Below are 21,392 nucleotides of genomic sequence, written 5' to 3'. Positions count from 1 at the left end.
CCAGCTCATTGTTGCTGTAAGAGTTCAGATGGTACAGACAGTGTGGAAAAACGAGGATATGACTTTGATTCTGATACAACCCATGTACAAAGTCAAACTAAAAGAAAGCTTAGCATAAATGACAGACTGAGGAGTTTTGCAGAAAATGACACTGACATGCGGAAAGCTCACGGTTTTCCTGACACAGGTGGAGTTGTGCGTATAACTAGACCCATTAAACTGAAACATGGAATCTCTGAAAGCCGACGGGATGCTTTTCAGAATCAGTTTAAGTTCTCGGAGGATAGCAAAAGAGATTCCATGACCAGAAGTAAATATGAGAGAAAAAAGGAGCGAGAATTTAAGCAGATGAATTACTGCGGTGAATCGATTCAGCGACAGTACCATTCAAGGGAATCACCTGTTAGTCATGCCACTCACCACGAGGACATGGCCAGGGACGGTCAGTCAGGGGGACTGGATTTACTCCAAATCGAGCAGGAACTACGACAGAACAATGATGAGCGAAGTGAAGACATTTTACCGGGTTTAGGAAAAAGAAAGCGCAGGCCAGGTTGGAGTGGTGAAGAAGATAAGAGACATGGCAATGTTCCGGCGATAAAGCAAGTTTACACATCTTGTTACTGTGTTCATAATCCTCATTATTGCGTTCATGTATCTTGTTACTGCATTCAGATGTCTTGTTACTGCATTCAGATGTCTTGTTACTGTGTTCATACATGTGTGCCTTGTTACTCTGTTCATATATGCATGCTACTATGCACCTACATCTAGAACGTCACGTCCTCTAGATCTTGTTTCTGTGGTCGAACATCTTGTTGCTGTGTTCTCAAATCTTATTAGTTGTCCGTATGTGTTGTTAATGCCACACCTCTGAGCTCTCTCTTATTATCACACGCTTCATTACAATACACAATGACTCAGGAGCCTCTCATCAAGGCAGTCACTGTGAGTTCAAGTCTGGCTTATGCCGGGTTCCTCCCACCATAATGGTTACTGCTGTTGTATATATCAAATATTTTTGAGTACATGTGTAACACACCAGTCAAATCGAAAATAAATAAATACAGTAAGGGATTGGGTACATAATAGGGCCTACAATCAAAAATGTGTCACCCCAGATTTTTCACCAAGCTGTTAATGCACCTATCTGTACATAATTTTGAAAGTCAGGCTGATGAAACTTTTCAAATTTTGCAGCTTTTTCCGCTCTCAAAGCCATATTATTGTACTGATCTGGTTTACAGTTATAAACATGAAGGTGTTCCCATTCGTGTATTATACAAGTCACAGACTATTGGGGATTAATAAAGTGCATATAGAGTGTCCGGCAACACACAGCCTTATATTGAGCAAGAGATGTACGTACGTTCATATGTAATACAGAGCGTGTTAAGCATGTGGAGATGGCCTTATAAAACAAGTACAAGAGCATAAAAAACACAAGCAAACCTTACAGTATCAGAGATTTGTACTCAACATTAAACAAGAAATGAATCTTAGAATTATTTTTAGAAAGGATCTATTTTATGTATGTTGCAGGACATGTGATGAACTCTTTGGGTTAGATCTGTCAAACCCCATTAATGCATGCCAGACACTTTGCTATTAATAAATTCATGCTTGTACGTATGAAGTTATGGAACAAAAATCTATTAAAAATCTAAGTTTAGTTCACGCTGAAATATCATGAAGCCACTTGTTAGTTAATGGCATTATTCTGGCCACAGCCCATAAACTCAGGGCCATTGAGGCCAAATGATAAAATCAACATCTGAGTGCAGTTAGCCTCATTTGTGTCACAAAGTTTGTTTTGTATGTGTAGCTAATTGGAAGCGAATCAGGGGACTTTTGTTTACTGCAATTTAATATAAAACGGACCAGCAGAAAACCTCTCGAGTACAGCATTATAAATACATGTGAAGTACATGTACCTGTCCAGTAGGTCAAACTTCAAGCTCAACTTTCTGAGCAACTGTTGCTTGCTTCTATTAGTATGGTAACAGTGTATATTTGTCAGTTGCAGTGAAACTACTCTAATTGTCAAATTTACTTGTTTTTTTTTTTTGTTCTAGGGGAGAAATGCTGTTTTGGCCTTCATCCAGTGCTGCTTGCTTTGAAGTTTGGCAGAAGAAGTGCTCATTGTTTGTATGTTCATGCAAAGGGAGATAACCCTCATTCAGCTGATGTGCACAAGGTGATGTCCCTTGCAGAGGAGAAAAGGATACCCATCAAACATTTGTCATTGTCGCAGATTGACAGGTGTACAAATTACAGACCACATCAGGTAGGCTTATTTTAAAGGAGTGCATAATGATTATAATAACTAAGTGACCTCGTTGGAACTTGTATATGTATACATATAGGAATGTGTGTTGATTCAAGTGAACTAGCAAGATTTTTTTAACTTGAAGCAGGGGCGGGGTTGTGGCCAAGTGGTTAAGGTACTTACCTTTCAATCATCTGGAAACACAAATTCAGGTTCTGACCTAATCTTTGACGTGGAAAAGAGTCATTCATGTCTGGTTATGCAGTCTGCCGTTTCTTTGAAACTTGTTTTCTACCACTATGATGTGCACACATGTAAACATGGAAAATTTGCCAGAGATCGCTGGTTTAACCAGTGCATGTCAGTTTTGTCCTCCCATAAAACTGACCACATTTGGAATTTATGTAAAAAGGATAGAGGCTATACTAGAGATTTATGAAAATATTTTTAACGATTTTGAATGGTAACACATGCGGATATGCGTCTGGTATTTTGTGAAAGATAATTTCTTGGCTTATCGTAAAAGAACACCAAAAATTTGATTTTTCTCTGGTAGAGCCTTTTTAAATAAATCATAAAAGAAAAAAAAAAGGAAAAAATGGTGACAGGATCTGGTCATGGCTTGAAGGTTAGAGTGAACATAAAGTAATATTCCACAAATGTCTTAAAAATATTTTAAAAATTCTATATCGCTTAGCAACAAAATGAATAGCAAACAATTGTCAGTACCTGACCACTCATTTGGTGACGCCATTTTGCCATGTTATAGCTATCTAGAGTGACGTCACCCAACAAAAGAGTATCAGCTCTGTTCCGCGTTCAAAGGGCCGATGTTTCATTTAGTGTGGCGCTCAGTCAGGGCGATGTTTAGTGTGGCGCTCAGTCAGGGCGATGGTCGTGGACATAGGCGTCATGTTTTAGAGGTTCTGCTTATCCTCGTCCTGCATGGGTGTAAGCATTTTGCGTAGCTGGCCTGTACTGACTTCAGGGAATTTACTGAACATAGCAGCACCTTCTGATTGATAACAGACCCTTTCATTCAGATTTTGGGGAGATATTTTTGTAATAAATCTGTAAAGATAAAGGAAAAATAATGCAAAGTCATGATATTTTTTCTTCAAGCAATGTCTCTCCCTCGGCGGTTTTCTTGCCAGCTCACCCTGACAAGTCACTGCAGTGTCCTGCCCAACACGTACGCAGTGTGACACGGGCAGCTGTTCTCATTTCCTGCTTATAAATGTGCGGCTCAAAATGCATCAGCTTAACTCTTAAACTAACCTGCAAGATTCGATTTATTGCATCAATATCTGTCTATCCACTTAAGAAAACACACTGACAGTCGAGAGCTAATGGCTTTTTTGATGTGACAGCCAATTATCATGTGACACTGACAGCACTAGTGATTGGCCAAGTTCATAAGAGCTTCTATAACATGGCTACTCAGAGTGAATTGACCGTCAGTGCCATATCCCCAATGCTAAACTTCATCTTCTCGGCTCTCAAAACTTTTTACAATTTTTTAGATATATTTTTGTGTCGTATATCAAAATTTTCTAGGCATATATTTTGGCAGACTTTATGGTCACTTTAAGGTGCTGTACCTGTCTGTCATTTAAGATTTATTTATTTATTTGATTGGTGTTTTACGCCGTACTCAAGAATATTTCACTTATATGACGGCAGCCATCATTATGGTGGGTGGAAACCGGGCAGAGCCCGGGGGAAACCCACGACCATCCACAGGTTGCTGGCAGACCTTCCCACGTATGGCCAGAGAGGAAGCCAGCATGAACTGGACTTGAGCTCACAGCGACCGCAATGGTGAAAGGCTCCTGGGTCATTACGCTGCGCTAGCGCGCTAACCAACTGAGCCACGAAGGCCCCCTGTCACTTAAGAGTCACCAAAGACATTGATTCAATCATATTTTCAAACAGGGAATTTGAGCAGTTCTTCTGCTTCCATTGTGCTATGAGCATGGTTGGCATGAAGCTGAATATAATGTTCCCTGGTGCGGTTGTACATGAAGTTTACCTTCCACAAATCTGCCATTGATGTGTGTTACATGTGGGAAAGTCATGAGTAACTTGCCATAAGGTGGGTGGTTTACTCTGAACCCTGTGGTTTCATAATAAACATGCCTGTAAAGTGTTGTGTATTCTTCCCATAGGGTGTCTGTCTTGATGTGTCCAGGCTAAAAGCCCTCCCCTACATCTCACAGGAAACTGGCCACAAAGATGTGTAGTTTACATGTGTATGTGTTAAATGTAATCAGCTTTTTGCCTTCTGTGATGACATGGTTAGTGTGTTCAGTATGGCACAGTGACCCAGGAGCCTCTCACTGATGCGGTCACCATGAGTTCAAATCCAGCTCATGCTGGCTTCCTCTCCGACAATATGTGGGCAGGTCTGTCAGCAACCTGTGGGTGTGAGTTCTCTCCGGCTCTGCCTGGTTTCCATAATGCTGGCTGCTGTCGTATACATGGCAGTGAAATCAAATAAATAAACAACTTTACATGTAGGTGAAGCAGGGTATGTATGAAATTTAGTTAGTTCAGCTCAGAGTTTGCGCTTGAATAGACCCACATCTACAATGACATATTAACATGCACAGTGGAAACCAAGTCTTGCATGTGGGTTTTAAATTCAACATTCAGTAAACTTTATATATTATAATTTATATATCTTCGTCAGTGTTATTACTCTTCATCAGTGTTAACCCTCTCATCCATGTTATTCCCTTGTCATCTGACTTATTCTATTGCCATTTATGTTATTCCCATTATCCATGTTATTCCCTTGCCATTTATGTTATTCCCGTCATCTGTTTTATTCCCCTGTCATCTGTGTTATACTCTTGTCGTCCATGTTTTTCCTTTGTAATCTGTGTTATTCCCTTGCCATCTGTGTTATTACCTTGTCATCTGTGTTATTCCCTTGCCATCTGTGTTGTTCCTTTGTCATCCATGTTTTTCCCTTGTCATCTGTGTTATTCCCTTGTCATCTGTGTTTTTCCGTTGCTATGTGTGTTTTTCCCTTGTCATCCACATTTTCCCCCTTGTCATCTGTGTTATTCCCTTGCCATCTGTGTTATTCCCTTGTCATCCACATTTTCCCCTTGTCATCTGTGTTATTCCCTTGCCATCTGTGTTATTCCCTTGTCATCCACGTTTTTTCCCAAGTCATTGATGTTTTTTCTCGTGTGGCATCTGTGTTATTCCCCTGTCATCCATGTTAATGCCATGTCAAGTGTGTTATTCCCCCATCAACATTTTATTCCCCTGTCAACGTGTTATTCCCTCGTAATCCTATTAAATGTACTTATTTTGATGTTGATGTTACTAGGCCTCAAGACCCCTCAGAAACCGACAGGCAGGCTCTGTGGTTGGTGTTGTATCAAGTACAGGTACTTTCATATAGGCATTAACAGGGCTAAACTGTAAAACAAAATGACAGTTCCAAAAACGAGTTGAAACAGTTATCTTCTTCAGTATGACTAGTTAGGTTTATAAGGCTTGTTTGGAACATGTTCACGGGGAAACATTGGTTTACTGCACGGGTCTTCACCCATTGACATTGGCAATGGGTCTCTACCATAAGAGGAAAAAGTATTTACATATAGTATGGCATTTTACACCAGCCAGATAAATTTATAAATGAATTATGGAATTTTTTAAAAATTTATTTGGTGTTGTCAAAGGCTGTTTTGTCCCTGCTGGCTACAGCATGTGGTGGGTCCACGTTAGACACTACCACTCGCCAATACTAATAAGACGGTGTGTTTGAATACAGTTCCTACTGATTTCACTGGGACTTCAAGTTAGGAAAACTCACGTATATGTACGTGAGATGATCTTCTTCAATAGCACTGTTCATGGTTTGCTTCAGGCCGTTGTTTCATTAATGTTACATTGACGTATACCATAGTTGAATATTTAAAATAAAATATAGATGAGTATGTCTTAAAACATCAGTCAGATGAATAAATGAAGTAATGGAGGTTTTTGGAAACAAAATGTCAAAGTATTTTTATATTATCTTTTATATTATATTTTGGCAGGATCCAATGAATTTTGGAGCAGTTCTCAGAAGTGCCTATCTGTTTGGTGTGAAGAAAATCCTCAAGACCTCTCAGAATAGGTATTGAATGAAGTCTGGTTGCTTGTTTAACATCTCATATTGTAACTTGTCAATCTACAGTCTTTTATGCACATTGTTTTTTCATTTTAATATCATGTGTTAAATTTGGCTGAAGTATGCATGCAGCGCAGAGATAGGAAGGTCAAAAATGTAAAAGGTTTGAGCAACATTAGACCTATGCAGTTATTTTTCTGATTATGTTCAGTTATTTTTATGGTCTTTTGTTTTTTCACTATTGCCAAAGGGAGATAATTTTCATGACATTTATTTAGGAACATTTCTAATAACATCCTTATTCATGCATAACATCCTTATTCATGCATAACATCCTTATTCATGCATAACATCATTATTCATTATTCATGCATAACATCATTATTCATGCACTTTTTGACACAAGCACAGTATACATGTCCGCCTTCTTAAAGTTCTTGTGAGTATATGTCTGACTCGTTGGAACGTTTGGTGGCATCAGAGCGTCTTTTGTCATCTGGGTAGATCTACTGTCACCTACATGAACATTGTGTGATACTTCAGTTTTGCAAAATGACATCACTGATCAGTGATTAGATTTTGTGTCAGTGTATCTGGTTGCATCTTCTGTATGGGGGACCTTACATTAGCGAGCGATCGGGTTGGGTCATATCAAAGGATTTTAATAATGGTTCTTATTGTGCCTAGCTTGGGTCACAAACACTGACAGGATGGAGCAACACGTGTGGTTGACCTGTGACTGAGTGGAGTTGTCCTGTCTGGTGTCTTGGGCATGACACTTTTTGTGGCGGGCAGCACTTTGGCGGCATGCATTTGCCACAAGACGTCATAGTACAAGTAAACACACCTAGTGACTCCTTGCCGTCATATGGCTGAAATATTGTTATTATGACGTAAAACCCCAAATGTACATTTACATACTGTGTTCAGGTACAGTTATGAAGCCTTTATAAGACAGAAGTATAATTGTGTGTACATGTATGTTCCGTGAGTTTGCGTATGCAATGTACATGCAGGTTTGCACATGTATTTCAGCTGCTCTCTCCAAGGCCAGTGCAGGTGTAATGTACAGGCATATGACTGTGTATTTTAGCTGATTTCTGACACCTGTCGTTTTCAAGGCCAGTGCAAGTGTGGTGTACATGTACAGGTACACGTGTATTTCACTTGCTCTCTGACACCTGTCGTGTCCAAGGCCAGTGCTGGTGTAATGTACATGTACTTGTGTATTTCAGCTGCTCTCTGACATCTGTCGTCTTGAAGGCCAAGTTTCTGGTGTAATGTACAAGTGTGTGTGTATTTCAGCTGCTCTCTGACACCTGTCGTCTCCAAGGCCAGTTCTGGTGTAATGTACATGTACTTGTGTATTCAGCTGCTCTCTGACACCTGTCGTCTCCAAGGCCAGTGCTGGTGTGATGGAGGTGATTGACATCTACAGCATTAACCAGCAGATTACAGACTTTATTCAGGTAGGGTTGTGAAGCCTGTCTTACTTCACGAAATGAAGGACGTTATTCTGGTAGGGTTATGAAGCCTGTCTTTACTCCACAAAATGACAGACGTTATTCAGGGAAGGGTTGTGAAGCCTGTCTTGTTCCACGAAATGACAGACGTTATTCAGGTAGGGTTATGAAGCCTGTCTTATTCCACAAAATGGCAGACGTTATTCAGGTAGGGTTATGAAGCCTGTCTTATTCCACAAAATGACAGACGTTATTCAGGTAGGGTTATGAAGCCTGTCTTATTCCACAAAATGACAGACGTTATTCAGGTAGGGTTGTGAAGCCTGTCTTATTCCACGAAATGACAGACGTTATTCAGGTAGGGTTATAAAGCCTATGTTATTCCACGAAATGACAGGCGTTATTCAGGTAGGGTTGTGAAGCTTGTCTTATTCCACGTAATGACAGGCGTTATTCAGGTAGGGTTATGAAGCCTGTCTTATTCCACGAAATGACAGACATTATTCAGGTAGGGTTATGAAGCCTGTCTTATTCCACGAAATGACAGACGTTATTCAGGTAGGGTTGTGAAGCCTGTCTTATTCCACGAAATGACAGACGTTATTCAGGTAGGGTTATGAAGCTTGTCTTACTCCACAAAATGACCGGCGTTATTCAGGTAGGGTTTTGAAGCCTGTCTTATTCCACAAAATGAGAGGCGTTCTTCAGGTAGGGTTATGAAGCCTGTCTTGTTCCACAAAATGACAGATGTTATTCAGGTAGGGTTATGAAGCCTGTCTTATTCCACAAAATGACAGGCGTTCTTCAGGTAGGGTTATGAAGCCTGTCTTACTCCACAAAATGACAGACATTATTCAGGTAGGGTTATGAAGCCTGTCTTATTCCACAAAATGACAGACGTTATTCAGGTAGGGTTATGAAGCCTGTCTTACTCCACAAAATGACCGGCGTTATTCAGGTAGGGTTATGAAGCCTGTCTTATTCCACAAAATGACAGACATTATTCAGGTAGGGTTATGAAACCTGTCTTATTCCACAAAATGACAGGCGTTCTTCAGGTAGGGTTATGAAGCCTGTCTTATTCCACGTAATGACAGGCGTTATTCAGGTAGTGTTATGAAGCCTGTCTTATTCCACAAAATGACAGATGTTATTCAGGTAGGGTTATGAAGCCTGTCTTATTCCACAAAATGACAGGCGTTCTTCAGGTAGGGTTATGAAGCCTGTCTTACTCCACAAAATGAGACGTTATTCAGGTAGGGTTATGAAGCCTATCTTATTCCACAAAATGACAGACATTATTCAGGTAGGGTTATGAAGCCTGTCTTATTCCACAAAATGACAGGCGTTCTTCAGGTAGGGTTATGAAGCCTGTCTTATTCCACGTAATGACAGGTGTTATTCAGGTAGGGTTATGAAGCCTGTCTTATTCCACAAAATGACAGACATTATTCAGGTAGGTTATGAAGCCTGTCTTATTCCACAAAATGACGGGCGTTATTCAGGTAGGGTTATGAAGCCTGTCTTATTCCACGAAATGACAGACATTATTCAGGTAGGGTTATGAAGCCTGTCTTATTCCACAAAATGACAGGCGTTATTCAGGTAGGGTTATGAAGCCTGTCTTATTCCACGAAATGACAGGTGTTCTTCAGGTAGGGTTATGAAGCCTGTCTTATTCCACAAAATGACAGGCGTTCTTCAGGTAGGGTTATGAAGCCTGTCTTATTCCACAAAATGACAGACGTTATTCAGGTAGGGTTATGAAGCCTGTCTTATTCCACAAAATGACAGGCGTTCTTCAGGTAGGGTTATGAAGCCTGTCTTATTCCACAAAATGACAGATTATCATAAAAATTGTATAGGTAGTCTTAATAATTATTACTTAAAATGAAAATTGTTCTGCATCAAATTTCGAAAATATTGTTTAAAAAAAGGAATCAAAGCTTAAGTCTTCAACCATACACCAGTATCATGTGTTTGTGCAGATATTGTATTTCACCTAAAATATCATCCTCGAGTTCAACTGATTTTACAAAGGTGTTTTGAGAATTTTTGCAAAGTGCATCTGATGATATCCTACTGGAAAATTGTAAGTTTTACCAGCAAATATGTTAAATGTGTGATGACCGTTATGTGTTACGGTACTTATTCAGTTTTTGTTTTCACTTTTTAGCCAGATGCACTAATATTAGTTCACCATCATCATCGTCGTCATCATCGTCGTCATCGTCATCATCATCATCATCATCATCATCATTTTTTCATCATCATTTTAATCACACTTGTAGGCACAGCAGCAGCTTGGCTGGGCTGTCATTGGTACAACTGGTCAGAGCCAGCCAGTCCTACGCACATCTGGGATGACGGAGGGGATAGCGACAGGGCCAGGGGTGTCACCAGTAGCACGGTGCCTGACAAACCTCCTGAGTCAGGAGATGCCATCGGTAGCCTAGCGACTGATCAGTCTCAGATAGGAGGAGCAGGAGAAGGCTACAGGATGGGCTGACTACATGTACCAACCTATACCAGTGCAGGACTACTCCTTTGACAAACCCACAATACTAATTGTTGGTGAGTGCATGAAAAGTTTGTCAATATATATTTCAGTATTTGTCAACATACTTCACTGTTTAAACATTCTCATTGTTTGTCAACGTTTATCATTGTTTGTCAACGTTTATCATTGTTTGTCAGCATACTTCATTGTTTGTCAGCATACTTCATTGTTTGTCAGCATACTTCATTGTTTGTCAGCATACTTCATTGTTTGTCAGCATACTTCATTGTTTGTCAGCATACTTCATTGTTCGTCAACAATTCTTCATTGTTCGTCAACATTCTTCAGTTTTTTGTCAATATATTTTCAGTTAACGAAGATAAACTGATACGAGGGACAATACCTACGAGTGCGTAAAATCAGATTTCAGCAGGAACTCTTGTCCACCTTTTACAAACCTGTTTCCACCACTATATTCTCCTTGTTCTTGAAATTAGATATCATTCGTATATGCACATGAAAAATACTTTCCAGTCTGAAAGTTGGTGCTCATTTTGTCCCCATTTACTAACTCCCCTGTACAAAGTATAGGCATAGCTTATGTTGCACCCTGAGCGTCGGTGTCCATTATAAAGAGAAAGCAATGTTAAACAAATGTTAAACAGGGGTGGTATCTGAAAAAGTACTGCAGGTATTGAGCTCCGTGTTTGCACACATGTAGGGCACAACAGCACGAGGGTCACATCCCATTGTTGATTCAGTGTGTACATATTAGGTACAGTAAATGACTGAATTCCTGACTTTGTGTGTTGTGTTAGTGCAAGATTAATGACCCAGGAGTCTCTCACCAATTCGGTTGCTGTGAGTTCAAGTCCAGCTCATGCTGGCTCACTCTCCAGCTGTACGTGGGAAGGTGGGTTTCCCCTCTGGCTTTGCTCGGTTTCCTCCCACCATAATGCTGGCCGCCGTCGTATAAGTGAAATTTTCTTGAGTTTGGCATAAAACACCAATCAAATAAATAAATAAATAAATAAGTAGTGTATTGTGCATAAGAATCAATGTTAAACAAAGTGTCAGCGGTGGTTTCCCTAGATGTAGGACATGTATTGAGCTCAGGGTTTGCTCACATGTAGAGCAGAGTAGCACGAGGTTCGGTGTGTACATATTAAGTACCGGCGGGGCCTCGTGGCTCAGTCGGTTAGCGCGCAGCGTAATGACCCAGGAGTCTCTTACCAATTGCGGTCGCTGTGAGTTCAAGTCCAGTTCATGCTGGCTTCCTCTCCGGCCCGTACGTGAGAAGGTCTGCAGCAACCTGTGGATGGTCGTGGGTTTCCCCCGGGCTGTGCCCGGTTTCCTCCCACCATAATGCTGGCCGCCGTCGTATAAGTGAAATATTCTTGAGTACGGCGTAAAACACCAATCAAAATTAAGTACCGTAACTATTAAATAAAGTGTTCGGGGTGGTATCTCAAAAAGTACTGCAGGTTTTGAGCTGAGAGTTTGCACACACGTAGAGCACGAGGGGGATATTCGTTAATTGGATGTGTCCAGTATTGACCTTAAGTTTTACATGCAAAGCACAGTGACACCTGGGATATGATTTTCAGTTCTTTATGCATTTAACTGAAGTTTTGCTTTCATGTGTCTCATACAGGCAAGTTCTTTTGTAGCCATGTTATCAATTTTAAGTCTATTTCAAATAATTAGAAATTGTTTGGAATGGCCTTATCTCTTCCATTGTAATTGAATGAGGGGAATTTCTGAAAGATTTAGTGATTTGCCTTGGAATTTACAGTGTTGATGTCTGAAGGCCTCATCCTTGATTTTTACCTCCCCGGATAGCACAGTTAGTAGAGCGTCCGCTTCGGGAGTGGTAGAGCCAGGATCAATCCTGGGTCGAGTCACACTTAAGGCTTTAAAAGAAAAAGTTGTAATTTCCTCGCTTGGCGTTCAGCATGAAGGGGATAGTGCAACGACTGGTTGACCCGTATCAGTATAATGGCTCGGGTGGGGCGGCTTACTTGCCTTTGGTAAGTCGTCTCAGTGAAGCAGCACTAAATAAAAGAGCGGTGGAAATCCGTCCTGCGACAAGAAAGCACGGACATACACCCTAAGGATTCCTTCGTCGTCATATGACTGAAAAATTGTTGAGTACGACGTTAAACCCCAAGCACTCACTCACTCCTTGATTTTTAAAGCAGTTTAACTGAATCAGCTGACCCGGTGCAAGTGAAATGAGTCAAAGTGATAAATGTATCTGCCCTCCTATTTGTATATGTAGTTGATCAATACATCAGTGATGCTTGTAGGTAATGAAGGGTCAGGACTACCAGTGGAGGTCCTCCGTGCATGTGATCAGATCGTCTACGCTGAGCTGGCAGACAGGACAGCAGACAAGGGAGACAACTATGTGCTAGACTCACTCAATGTCTCCGTGGCAACAGGTGAGCAGTGTCTGGGAAAAATGGAAAAGGGACTGAAAATGGTAATAGTTGCTGTCCATTTTGAAATTGATTTATGTGATTGTTGCCTGATTTTTTTTTTCCAGTTATAAAATGGCTGTTAGTTTATGGAAACTGTGCACAAGGTACATGTAAACAGCTGACCTTTGGCAAGTTACTGACAGACATTCCCACGTGTGACATAAAGATATGAACACAAAATGTGGTCTCCAGCGTAGGTGAGAGTGCACATGAGTGTCTTAGATGGCTTACGTTACAAACGAGAGAAGGGGGGACCCAGTTTGAAATGTACTGTAGTCGTCTTGATCATGACAGAGCAATGAAATACTCTTGGTAGAAATACAATTTCCTTTGCTTACATCAAATCTGTTCTGTATTCTTTGTCTCCAAGACTGTTTCAGTGGCCTAGATAAATATGACTTAAAGACCTTGTCGCCGGATATCTTCTATATATTGTTAAACAAAACAGCCATTATGGGTTATTGCAAATTGCATGAATTATCTGAAAACATGTGCAGTTAATATAAAATGTCAAACCAACAATTTTCTGGAAACTGTCTGCAAATTGTGGAGAAGGACAAAATTACTGTTCTGACATACATTAATTTTTTGCAGGCATATTGCTGCATTGTTTGACTGTGTTGAAGATGAAGAAGAGGACTTAAGCAATGATCAAGTGGCATTGGCCAGTAAAGGTGGACTTCCATCTAACCACGAGGAATATATGGAAGTGTTTCCGAAAAATGCACTTTGTGGAGTGTGGAAGTTTGTTCTAAAACTTTATTCTGAGCAGTATAGCAGTATTGTGCTTGAAAATTGTACTGTGAGGAGTATGGGGTTGTGCCTGGAAATACTTGTACTGTGAGCAGTACTGAGTTATGCCTGAAAATTGTACTGTGAGCAGTTTGGAGTTGTGCCTGAAAATTGTACTGTGAGCAGTACTGTGTTGTGCCTGAAAATTGTGCTGTGAGGAGTATGGAGTTGTGCCTGAAAATTGTACTGTGAGTAGTACGGGGCTGTGCCTGAAAATTGTACTGTGAGTAGTATGGAGTTGTGCCTGAAACTGTACAGTGAGCAGTACCGTGTTGTGCCTGAAAATTGTACAGTGAGGAGTATGGAGTTGTGCCTGGAAATTGTCCTGTGAGCAGTACTGAGTTATGCCTGAAAATTGTACTGTGAGTAGTATGGAAGTTGTGCTTGAAAAATGTACTGTGAGCAGTTTAGAGTTGTGACTGAAAATTGTACTGTTAGCAGTATCGTGTTGTGCCTGAAAATTGTACTGTGAGCAGTACGGTGTTGTGCCTGAAAATTGTACAGTGAGCAGTATGCAGTTCTGCTTGAAAATTGTACTGTGAGGAGTTTGGAGTTGTGCCTGAAAAATGTACTGTGAGCAGTTTAGAGTTGTGACTGAAAATTGTACTCTGAGCAGTATCGTGTTGTGCCTGAAAATTGTACTGTGAGCAGTATGGAGTTCTGCTTGAAAATTGTACTGTGAGGAGTTTGGAGTTGTGCCTGAAAATTGTACTGTGAACAGTTCTCAGTTTTGTCTGAAAATTGTACTGTGAGGAGTATGGAGTTGTGCTTGAAAATTGTACTGTGAGTAGTACGGGGCTGTGCCTGAAAATTGTACTGTGAGTAGTATGGAGTTGTGCCTGAAAATTGTACTGAGTTATGCCTGAAAATTGTACTGTGAGCAGTTTGGAGTTGTGCCTGAAAATTGTACTGTGAGGAGTATCTAGTTTTGCTGGAAAATTATCCTCTGAGTAGTATGGAGTTATGCCTAAAAATTGTGCTGTGAGCAGTATGGAGTTTTGCCTGAAAATCGTACTGAGGAGTTTGGAGTTGTGCCTGAAAATTGTGCTGTGGAGGTTTGTCTGAAAATTTCAGCTGGAGGAGTATGGAAGTGTTTTCAAAATGGTAATTGTTGAAAGCTCGAAGGAAGGCAAGAAAGTTGACACAGTGATCATCCTACCCGTTACTGTACCGGCATGATTGGCAGTAAAACAATATTGACTGGTGAAACAATTTTGATGACTGCCATCAGTTCACACGAAAGAAATACGTGTAGAAGCAAGGGAGAGAACTTTTGGTCATGGCCTCACTGATTATAGTTGCCATCGAAGGAAACAAGTTGATGTGCAATATTTACTTTTTTGTCTCCGGCCGTACGTGGGAAGGTCTGGCACAACCTGCGGATGGTCGTGGGTTTCCGCCGGGCTCTGCCCGGTTTCCTCCCACCATAATTCTGGCGGCCAAATATAAGTGAAATATTCTTGAGTACCGCGTAAAACACCAATCAAATAAATAAATAAATAAATACTTTTTTGTCTATTTGTCAGTGTAATCTGTTGCAAAGTGGTTGTGTTGCAGGAGAACACAGTAAATACACTTAAAGAGGAGTTAAAGACTCAAGCCTTTATAGATAATCTGGAAAGAAATGTTTGCAAGTGTGCATAGATATATATTGTATTTCAAAGCTATTAAAGTCGTGTGAAAACATATTGTATTTGTTTACTTGTTATGTGTGTCAACTTTTAATTACTTAATTATTAATTGATTGGTGTTATGCTGCTCTGTGCAGAAGATGATTTGTTATTAGAAAATAACACTCTGCCTTTATATTACCATTACAAACAGTAAAGTAAATAACATCCATGGATATGTCTTGAAATTGAGTCTTGCTACTAAAGCTACATTTGTCTTGGTCTTCTATGTTGGGGGGCTCAGTTGGTTAGCGCCCTAGCGCAGCGTAATGACCCAGGAGTCTCTCACCAGTGCGGTCGCTGTGAGTTCAAGTCCAGCTCATGCTGGCTTTCTCTCGGGCCGTATGTGTAAAGGTCTGTCAGCTACCTGCGGATGGTCGTGGGTTTCCGCCGGGTTCTGCCCGGTTTCCACCCACCATAATGCTGCCGTCGTATAAGTGAAATATTCTTGAGTACGGCGTAAAACACCAATTAAAAAAAAAAAAAATCTATGTTGGTGAATTTCACATTAAGCAATGCCAACACAAATCAAAACGATACAAAGCATTATTGTTCTACATACATGGTGTGATGGTTTGTTACTGTTAAGCAGCTAATACAAATAGATTGTTGGACACGTCTTACAGCAGCATCTGCGCTTTTCAAGAAAACAAACAATAATTTAAAAATATTGCATCTTTGTTGATTACTGTTAATAGTTATTTCCTCTGATTGTAAACTCGTTACTCACAAAATTCAGCTAACCAATACAACTGATCTTGGTCAATAAAAAATCTTATTGATTGACACAGCGCATGCGTAAACAGTATGGATTCTGTATAGCTACACTGCAAATCTTGACGGAAATCCCCCCCTCTCCCCGCCCTTCCTTTGGTTTACATGCAAATCTTGACGGAAATCACACTCGCCCTTCCTTAGGTTTACATGCAAATCTTGACAGAAAACACCCTCGTCCTTCCTTAGGTTTACATGCAAATCTTGACGGAAATTACCTTCGTCTTTCCTTAGTTTACATGCTGATTTAATCTCTAATTTTCGCTTGCATGTTAAAGGTAAAGATATTGTAAAAATGAAGGCATAAGGTAGGTTGACCATGACATCAGGGCAACCTTTGCATATTCAGATCTGAATAAGTTTTGTACTCGTGAAATTGTTAAAGAAAATTTTACATTGAATACCAACTTGAAAGCCATAAACAGAAAGGCGGGTTAGATCAAAACATTTACATGATTTTTAGTTTATTTCGGTGATTTGTTTTAAATGGTTTTGATTTTCCTGACTTTACGTTTGTAAAGCGCAATCCGATAGGTCAAATTTGTGCATTTATACTCCAATAAACCTAACAAAATGAAGCTACGCCTATGCAGGATTACTTCTAAGAATTGGGGCCGGTTTTATGAAGCTCACTTAGCTAAGCCAGCCCTTAATTACCATGATAGCATACGTTGTTGAGATATAAAGTGTACTTAGCTAAGGACAACATAATGCTAAGTAATCTTCATGAAACCGGGGTCAATTCCAGTTCCAGTCGATTTCTCAAAACTGTACTTGACAGTAACCAGCTCAGCCCTAAGTCACGTATGAGGATACTTAATCGAAATTGAAGTTGCTTAGATACATTAGACACTCACCACGCAGGATGAAAGATCTTACGAACAGACTGTTTTTTCGCGATCACAGATTAAAACAACTGTCATGTCGAAATTCATGGAGTGATTAGGGATCGAATAGCCGTTTAGAAACCCTACCTGATGAACAACTCCTTAAGCTTTTCGTTTTAGCCATGCTGGGATTGTATACCTAGTCAACGTGGTGTCAGTGTTAGCAACAAGACCAACTAAACAGAGTGGGGCACTACCTGTTAACTTTCAGGTGTTAATAACACTAAGGTTTTTGGCGACCGGTTTATTTTATATCGTAATCGGTGATGGAATGCCTGTAGTCTGTAAACATCTTCAGTGTGCAGAGTCCTGTGGTCTGTTATGGATGTCTTTCTGCAGCATTTTGACCAGATCGTTAAATTTCCTCGGTTGTTTTGGAGCTACTGCCTCTGTTGAAAGTGCAATTTGTGTCCCTTTGCATAACTGAGTGCTCTCCCTTCGTATTCATTACTTAAAGTTAACCATTATTATAAATGTACATGAAAATAAAATGAACCATTGAAATAAAATACAATTACTTTCATATTCTTCCCAACAGTGTGAACCATTAATGCCATAACTATACATATTTTTGAGAACAGCATAAAACACCAATCAAGTAAAATAAATAAATTAACACATTCTCATAACTTGACGTCTAAAGCCTCAAAAGTTCACATGACAGTTAATTATACATGTACTTGTCCTTCTCTCTGTATTTAAGTTTCTCTAATGTCATTTGAGTAATTGATGCTACCCAAATTTCAATTAGTGACCCCCGTCCCCATCACAATGAAGCGGACTATGGTAACGGGAAAGACTTCTATGCTTTGAATTGTCAAGTGAGTAGTGTTGCTCAGATTTAAAAGAAAAGGAAATGATGTGCAAAAGTAATCACTCCTATCAGTTGTGCCTTACCTGTATATATAGAGGAGAAATCCTCATAATCCTTCCTGTATAAATTTGTATTATTTTATTTTTTATTATTTTTTTTAAATTTTGCCAAAGAAGACACAATGGGTTACTTCTGGGTGACCGTGGTTATCCGTGCAAGAAGTGTCATAAATTTAATACGGCACTTGTGAAGCCAAGGCTTTTACTTTAGCAAGCATTCGGTAATCTGAAAAGAAAGTTTGCTTGCCTCAATAAACTTTGCGTTGCACCTAAGGTCTGCAAAAATTGTATGTGTAATTGCCATGCTACACGACATTGCTGTGCAGTTTCATGACATTGGCCATACGTGGGAAGGTCGAGCAGCAACCTGCGGATGGTTGTGGGTTTCCTCCGGTCTCTGCTCGGTTTCCTCTCACCATATAGCTGTAATGCTGGCCGCCGTAGAATAAGTGAAATATTCTTGAGTACGCCGTATAACACCAATGAAATAAAATCACAAATATAAATAAATTCATCACATTGATGACGAAGGAGAAATGCCTTTCATAAATGCTGATGGTAGAGTGCACGGAGGTGATGACCGTCAACAGAGAAAATACTTTCAAAACCATATAGCGACTACTTATTTTGGAAATCAATAAATTTTACCGTGATGCCTGAATACAATGTCCACCAGCATTTTTGATGTGGACCTTCTCTCTCCCTTACCGCTCCCAATAGCACAGTTGATAAAGCGCCCGCTTCGGAGGCGGTAGATTCTGGGTCGAGGGTCAATTCTGGGTCGAGTCACACCTAAGAAATTGAAAGAGGAAGTTGCAACTTCCTTGCTTGGCGTTGAGCATGATAGTTCAAAACTGGTTAACCCGTATCAGCATAATGGCTTGGGCGGTGCGGCTTACTTGCCTTCGGTAAGGCGTCTCAGTGAAGCAGCACTAGATAAAAGAGCCTTTTGCCACAAGGAGGCACATTACATGCACTCTAAGGATTGCTTCGTCCTGAAAAATGTTAAGTACAACGTTAAACCCAAGAACTCACTCACTCACTCAATCACTCACTCTCTCTCCCTTCATGTATTTCCATGAAATTCTGCGATAATGTTGGGTCGAATTGCCTTAATATATATTAATCTTGCAATATCAGGGACAGTCACTGGCATAGCCATCCTTTACGTGCTCCCAAAGGATGACTGGCCCTTGACAACAGCGGTTGAATGTTCAAATCCCCCCCCCCACCCCACCTGAATGCTCTGAGTCAGGGGGTTTGTCTGATACATGGTAAGGTGTGCTACATTTGGTTTCCTCCAGTTTAAACCCATAAACCAGTACCATATCACCTATCAATGACATATTCTTGAGTTCAGTATTATCTCATTGGTGTTTTACGCCGCACACAAGAATATTCCACTTATACGACAACAGCCAGCATTTTGGTGAGAGGAAGCAGGGCAGAGCCTGAGGGAAGGGGAAGACGAAACATCCTAATCATAAGATAATAACCATCAGTACAATTGTAAATAGCTGAAAAATTTATCAAATTCTTTGTGGCAAGAGTTTAATAAGGGTAAATTCCATCAGATTTTGGGTATATTATTTACACCCGGTGACACTAATTCCTCAACCTTTTCGCATGTGAAAGAGCCACTTTCAGGGCTGTTTATGCACTTTTTAATTTGATTTTAGAGATAAAATTACATTGGTAAGGTTGGCCAGCTCCAGGGCTTCACAAAAAGTATAATTTTATCCGTTTACACTGAATAATGAATTCTGAATATGTTTGAATAAACACCTTGTAAACGTGCGAAATGGTTGAAGAATTAGTGCACTATTAATTATAATTAATTTTATAATTCACAAATTAATTTTTTTTGATGCATTACTTTATTCTGGAAAAGAATGTAGATAATCATATGTAATGAATCATCAAGTAAAAGAGAACAAGGGCAAGGCAATGCATTTAACCATACTAAAAGTCATAATATTTTTGTTATTTGTTTGTTGATGATGACAAGATATCATATAGATAATACATAAGGAAAGTAAACTTGAAAATACCTAATAATTAAAAGGCAAGTAGCTTAACTCAGTACCTGACCACGACCTGCTCTTGAACTGGTATGAGCAGGATATATAAATAAAAATGTATTTATATTTCTTTGTTCGAACTCAGGACGGATAAAGGTTGAGTACGAACTCATGGTCTAGACATCAAGCCACCTCAGCTGTCTAGGCACTGTGTCCACCATCAGTCAAAAACGAAAAGGTATTATGTCTATACATATCATCACTCTTCATGCTGTTGCTTTTCTTCTTCAGTTGATAGCCAGTCCCCTTGTATCTAGAATTAGTTTGACTGAAGCAGAATTTTAAAAAATACTTACAAGTGAACAGTTTTTGTAAACTGTTATGTATGACTATTTAATGTTTTCATGTACTGTTAGTCTGCGGACCTTTGTGAAAGCATAACAGGCCCTGTTATATATGTACAGTGCGGACCTGGCCGAAAGCACCGTGTTCAATGCTCTGTTTATTTAACTGGCTGTTCATTGGCTGTTAATTCTGTGTGTCTAAGAATAGTTGAATCCACCTGGACCGTATATAAGCCGTGTTTTCTGTGCAGAGTGGAGGTATTTTTTTGTTGCATCCACTGGGAGCCAGGAGAGTGTGAGACGCTGTCGTATCGAGTCCATTATATTTATATGAGCTGGTGATGCCAGTTTCATTTGGGAGGACAGATTTTTATGCCGACACCGTTTGTGTACCACAGTAGTACTGATGTCTGGTTTATGTGAATTTCTGCGGAAGTCACGTTTATTGTTGTTCGGATCTTGATTATGATTATACAGTGTGGACTGTGTAATTTGTTTAACACGCTGACCTCACCTGACCGACAAGGTCGTCAAGGACTCTAAACTGAAGTTTTCAGTTTTGCAAAGGACGTTCGTTCTGCCACAAGGTGACATTACTCTACGTCTCTGAACGGCTCGTTTGTGAGCTTCTGCGGGAGCTGTGACTGATCTGAAGTGGATTATACCTCCATGCCTGTATTTACCCTGTGTTGTGCTCTGCGGGTGTGACGTCATTGAAAGGCTTGACTGTTCCAGTTCTGTGTAACCTGTGTTCGTGTTCGCTATCCTAGCGAAGTACCTGTCTAGGACAATTTGTGACTTGTGAGAATTGTGTGTTTATCCCATGGTCTTTACATTGGATTTCCTGGAATACATTCCTTGGGATGCAAAGGTGAACTGGAAACTTTTAAAGACCGGTAATACTGATGTGTATGTTTTTTTTATGTTGTTGTTGTTGAACTGTCTGTAAACTGTACGTCTCATTTTATATATAAAGCATTGTTTACATTGTAATATTGAGTCACTGAGTCTGTTTTCTGTTGCCGTTTTCAATACCGTAACAAAACACACATCACGAGAGGCTATCCCCCCCATCTTCCAGAGTAATTTTCTTTCGTAAAATGCCAACATTCTGGATTTGATCCACTGGATATATTGCAACACTTACCAAAGTTCAGTTTGTCACACCAGAAAACCATTTTTAA

The 21,392-nt window shown here is 40.0% G+C and overlaps 1 protein-coding gene and 1 long non-coding RNA gene across 2 annotated transcripts; both read left to right on the top strand.

The window, feature by feature from the left end:
• Window positions 1–314: 314 nt before the first annotated feature.
• Window positions 315–4,490, top strand: LOC135477182 (uncharacterized). Its single transcript, XR_010445144.1, has 3 exons — window positions 315–602; window positions 2,076–2,287; window positions 4,438–4,490. It is a non-coding gene; the product is annotated as an uncharacterized LOC135477182 (long non-coding RNA).
• Window positions 4,491–4,558: 68 nt separating this feature from the next.
• On the top strand, window positions 4,559–13,826 carry LOC135476951 (rRNA methyltransferase 1, mitochondrial-like). The gene is made up of 8 exons (XM_064757098.1): window positions 4,559–4,566; window positions 5,613–5,673; window positions 6,328–6,407; window positions 7,774–7,870; window positions 10,156–10,294; window positions 10,397–10,438; window positions 12,674–12,808; window positions 13,442–13,826. Exons 1-8 carry the CDS (start codon window positions 4,559–4,561, stop codon window positions 13,489–13,491), a joined length of 612 nt encoding a protein of 203 aa, XP_064613168.1. The 3' UTR covers window positions 13,492–13,826.
• The last annotated feature ends 7,566 nt before the right edge of the window (window positions 13,827–21,392 follow it).

The sequence above is a fragment of the Liolophura sinensis genome, chromosome 10, assembly GCF_032854445.1.
Source record: "Liolophura sinensis isolate JHLJ2023 chromosome 10, CUHK_Ljap_v2, whole genome shotgun sequence".
NCBI lineage: Eukaryota > Metazoa > Mollusca > Polyplacophora > Chitonida > Chitonidae > Liolophura > Liolophura sinensis.
The sequence above is the reverse complement of the archived record's forward strand: the minus strand, read 5'-3'. Positions and strand labels throughout refer to the sequence as shown.

What these genes read in the sequence shown, in the direction of transcription:
- LOC135476951 (XM_064757098.1), top strand. An exon ending in CTCAAGACCTCTCAGAATAG is followed by an intron (nt 6,408 to 7,773) that starts GTATTGAATGAA and finishes TTGTGTATTCAG; the next exon opens with CTGCTCTCTGACACCTGTCG. An exon ending in CAATGTCTCCGTGGCAACAG is followed by an intron (nt 12,809 to 13,441) that starts GTGAGCAGTGTC and finishes AATTTTTTGCAG; the next exon opens with GCATATTGCTGCATTGTTTG.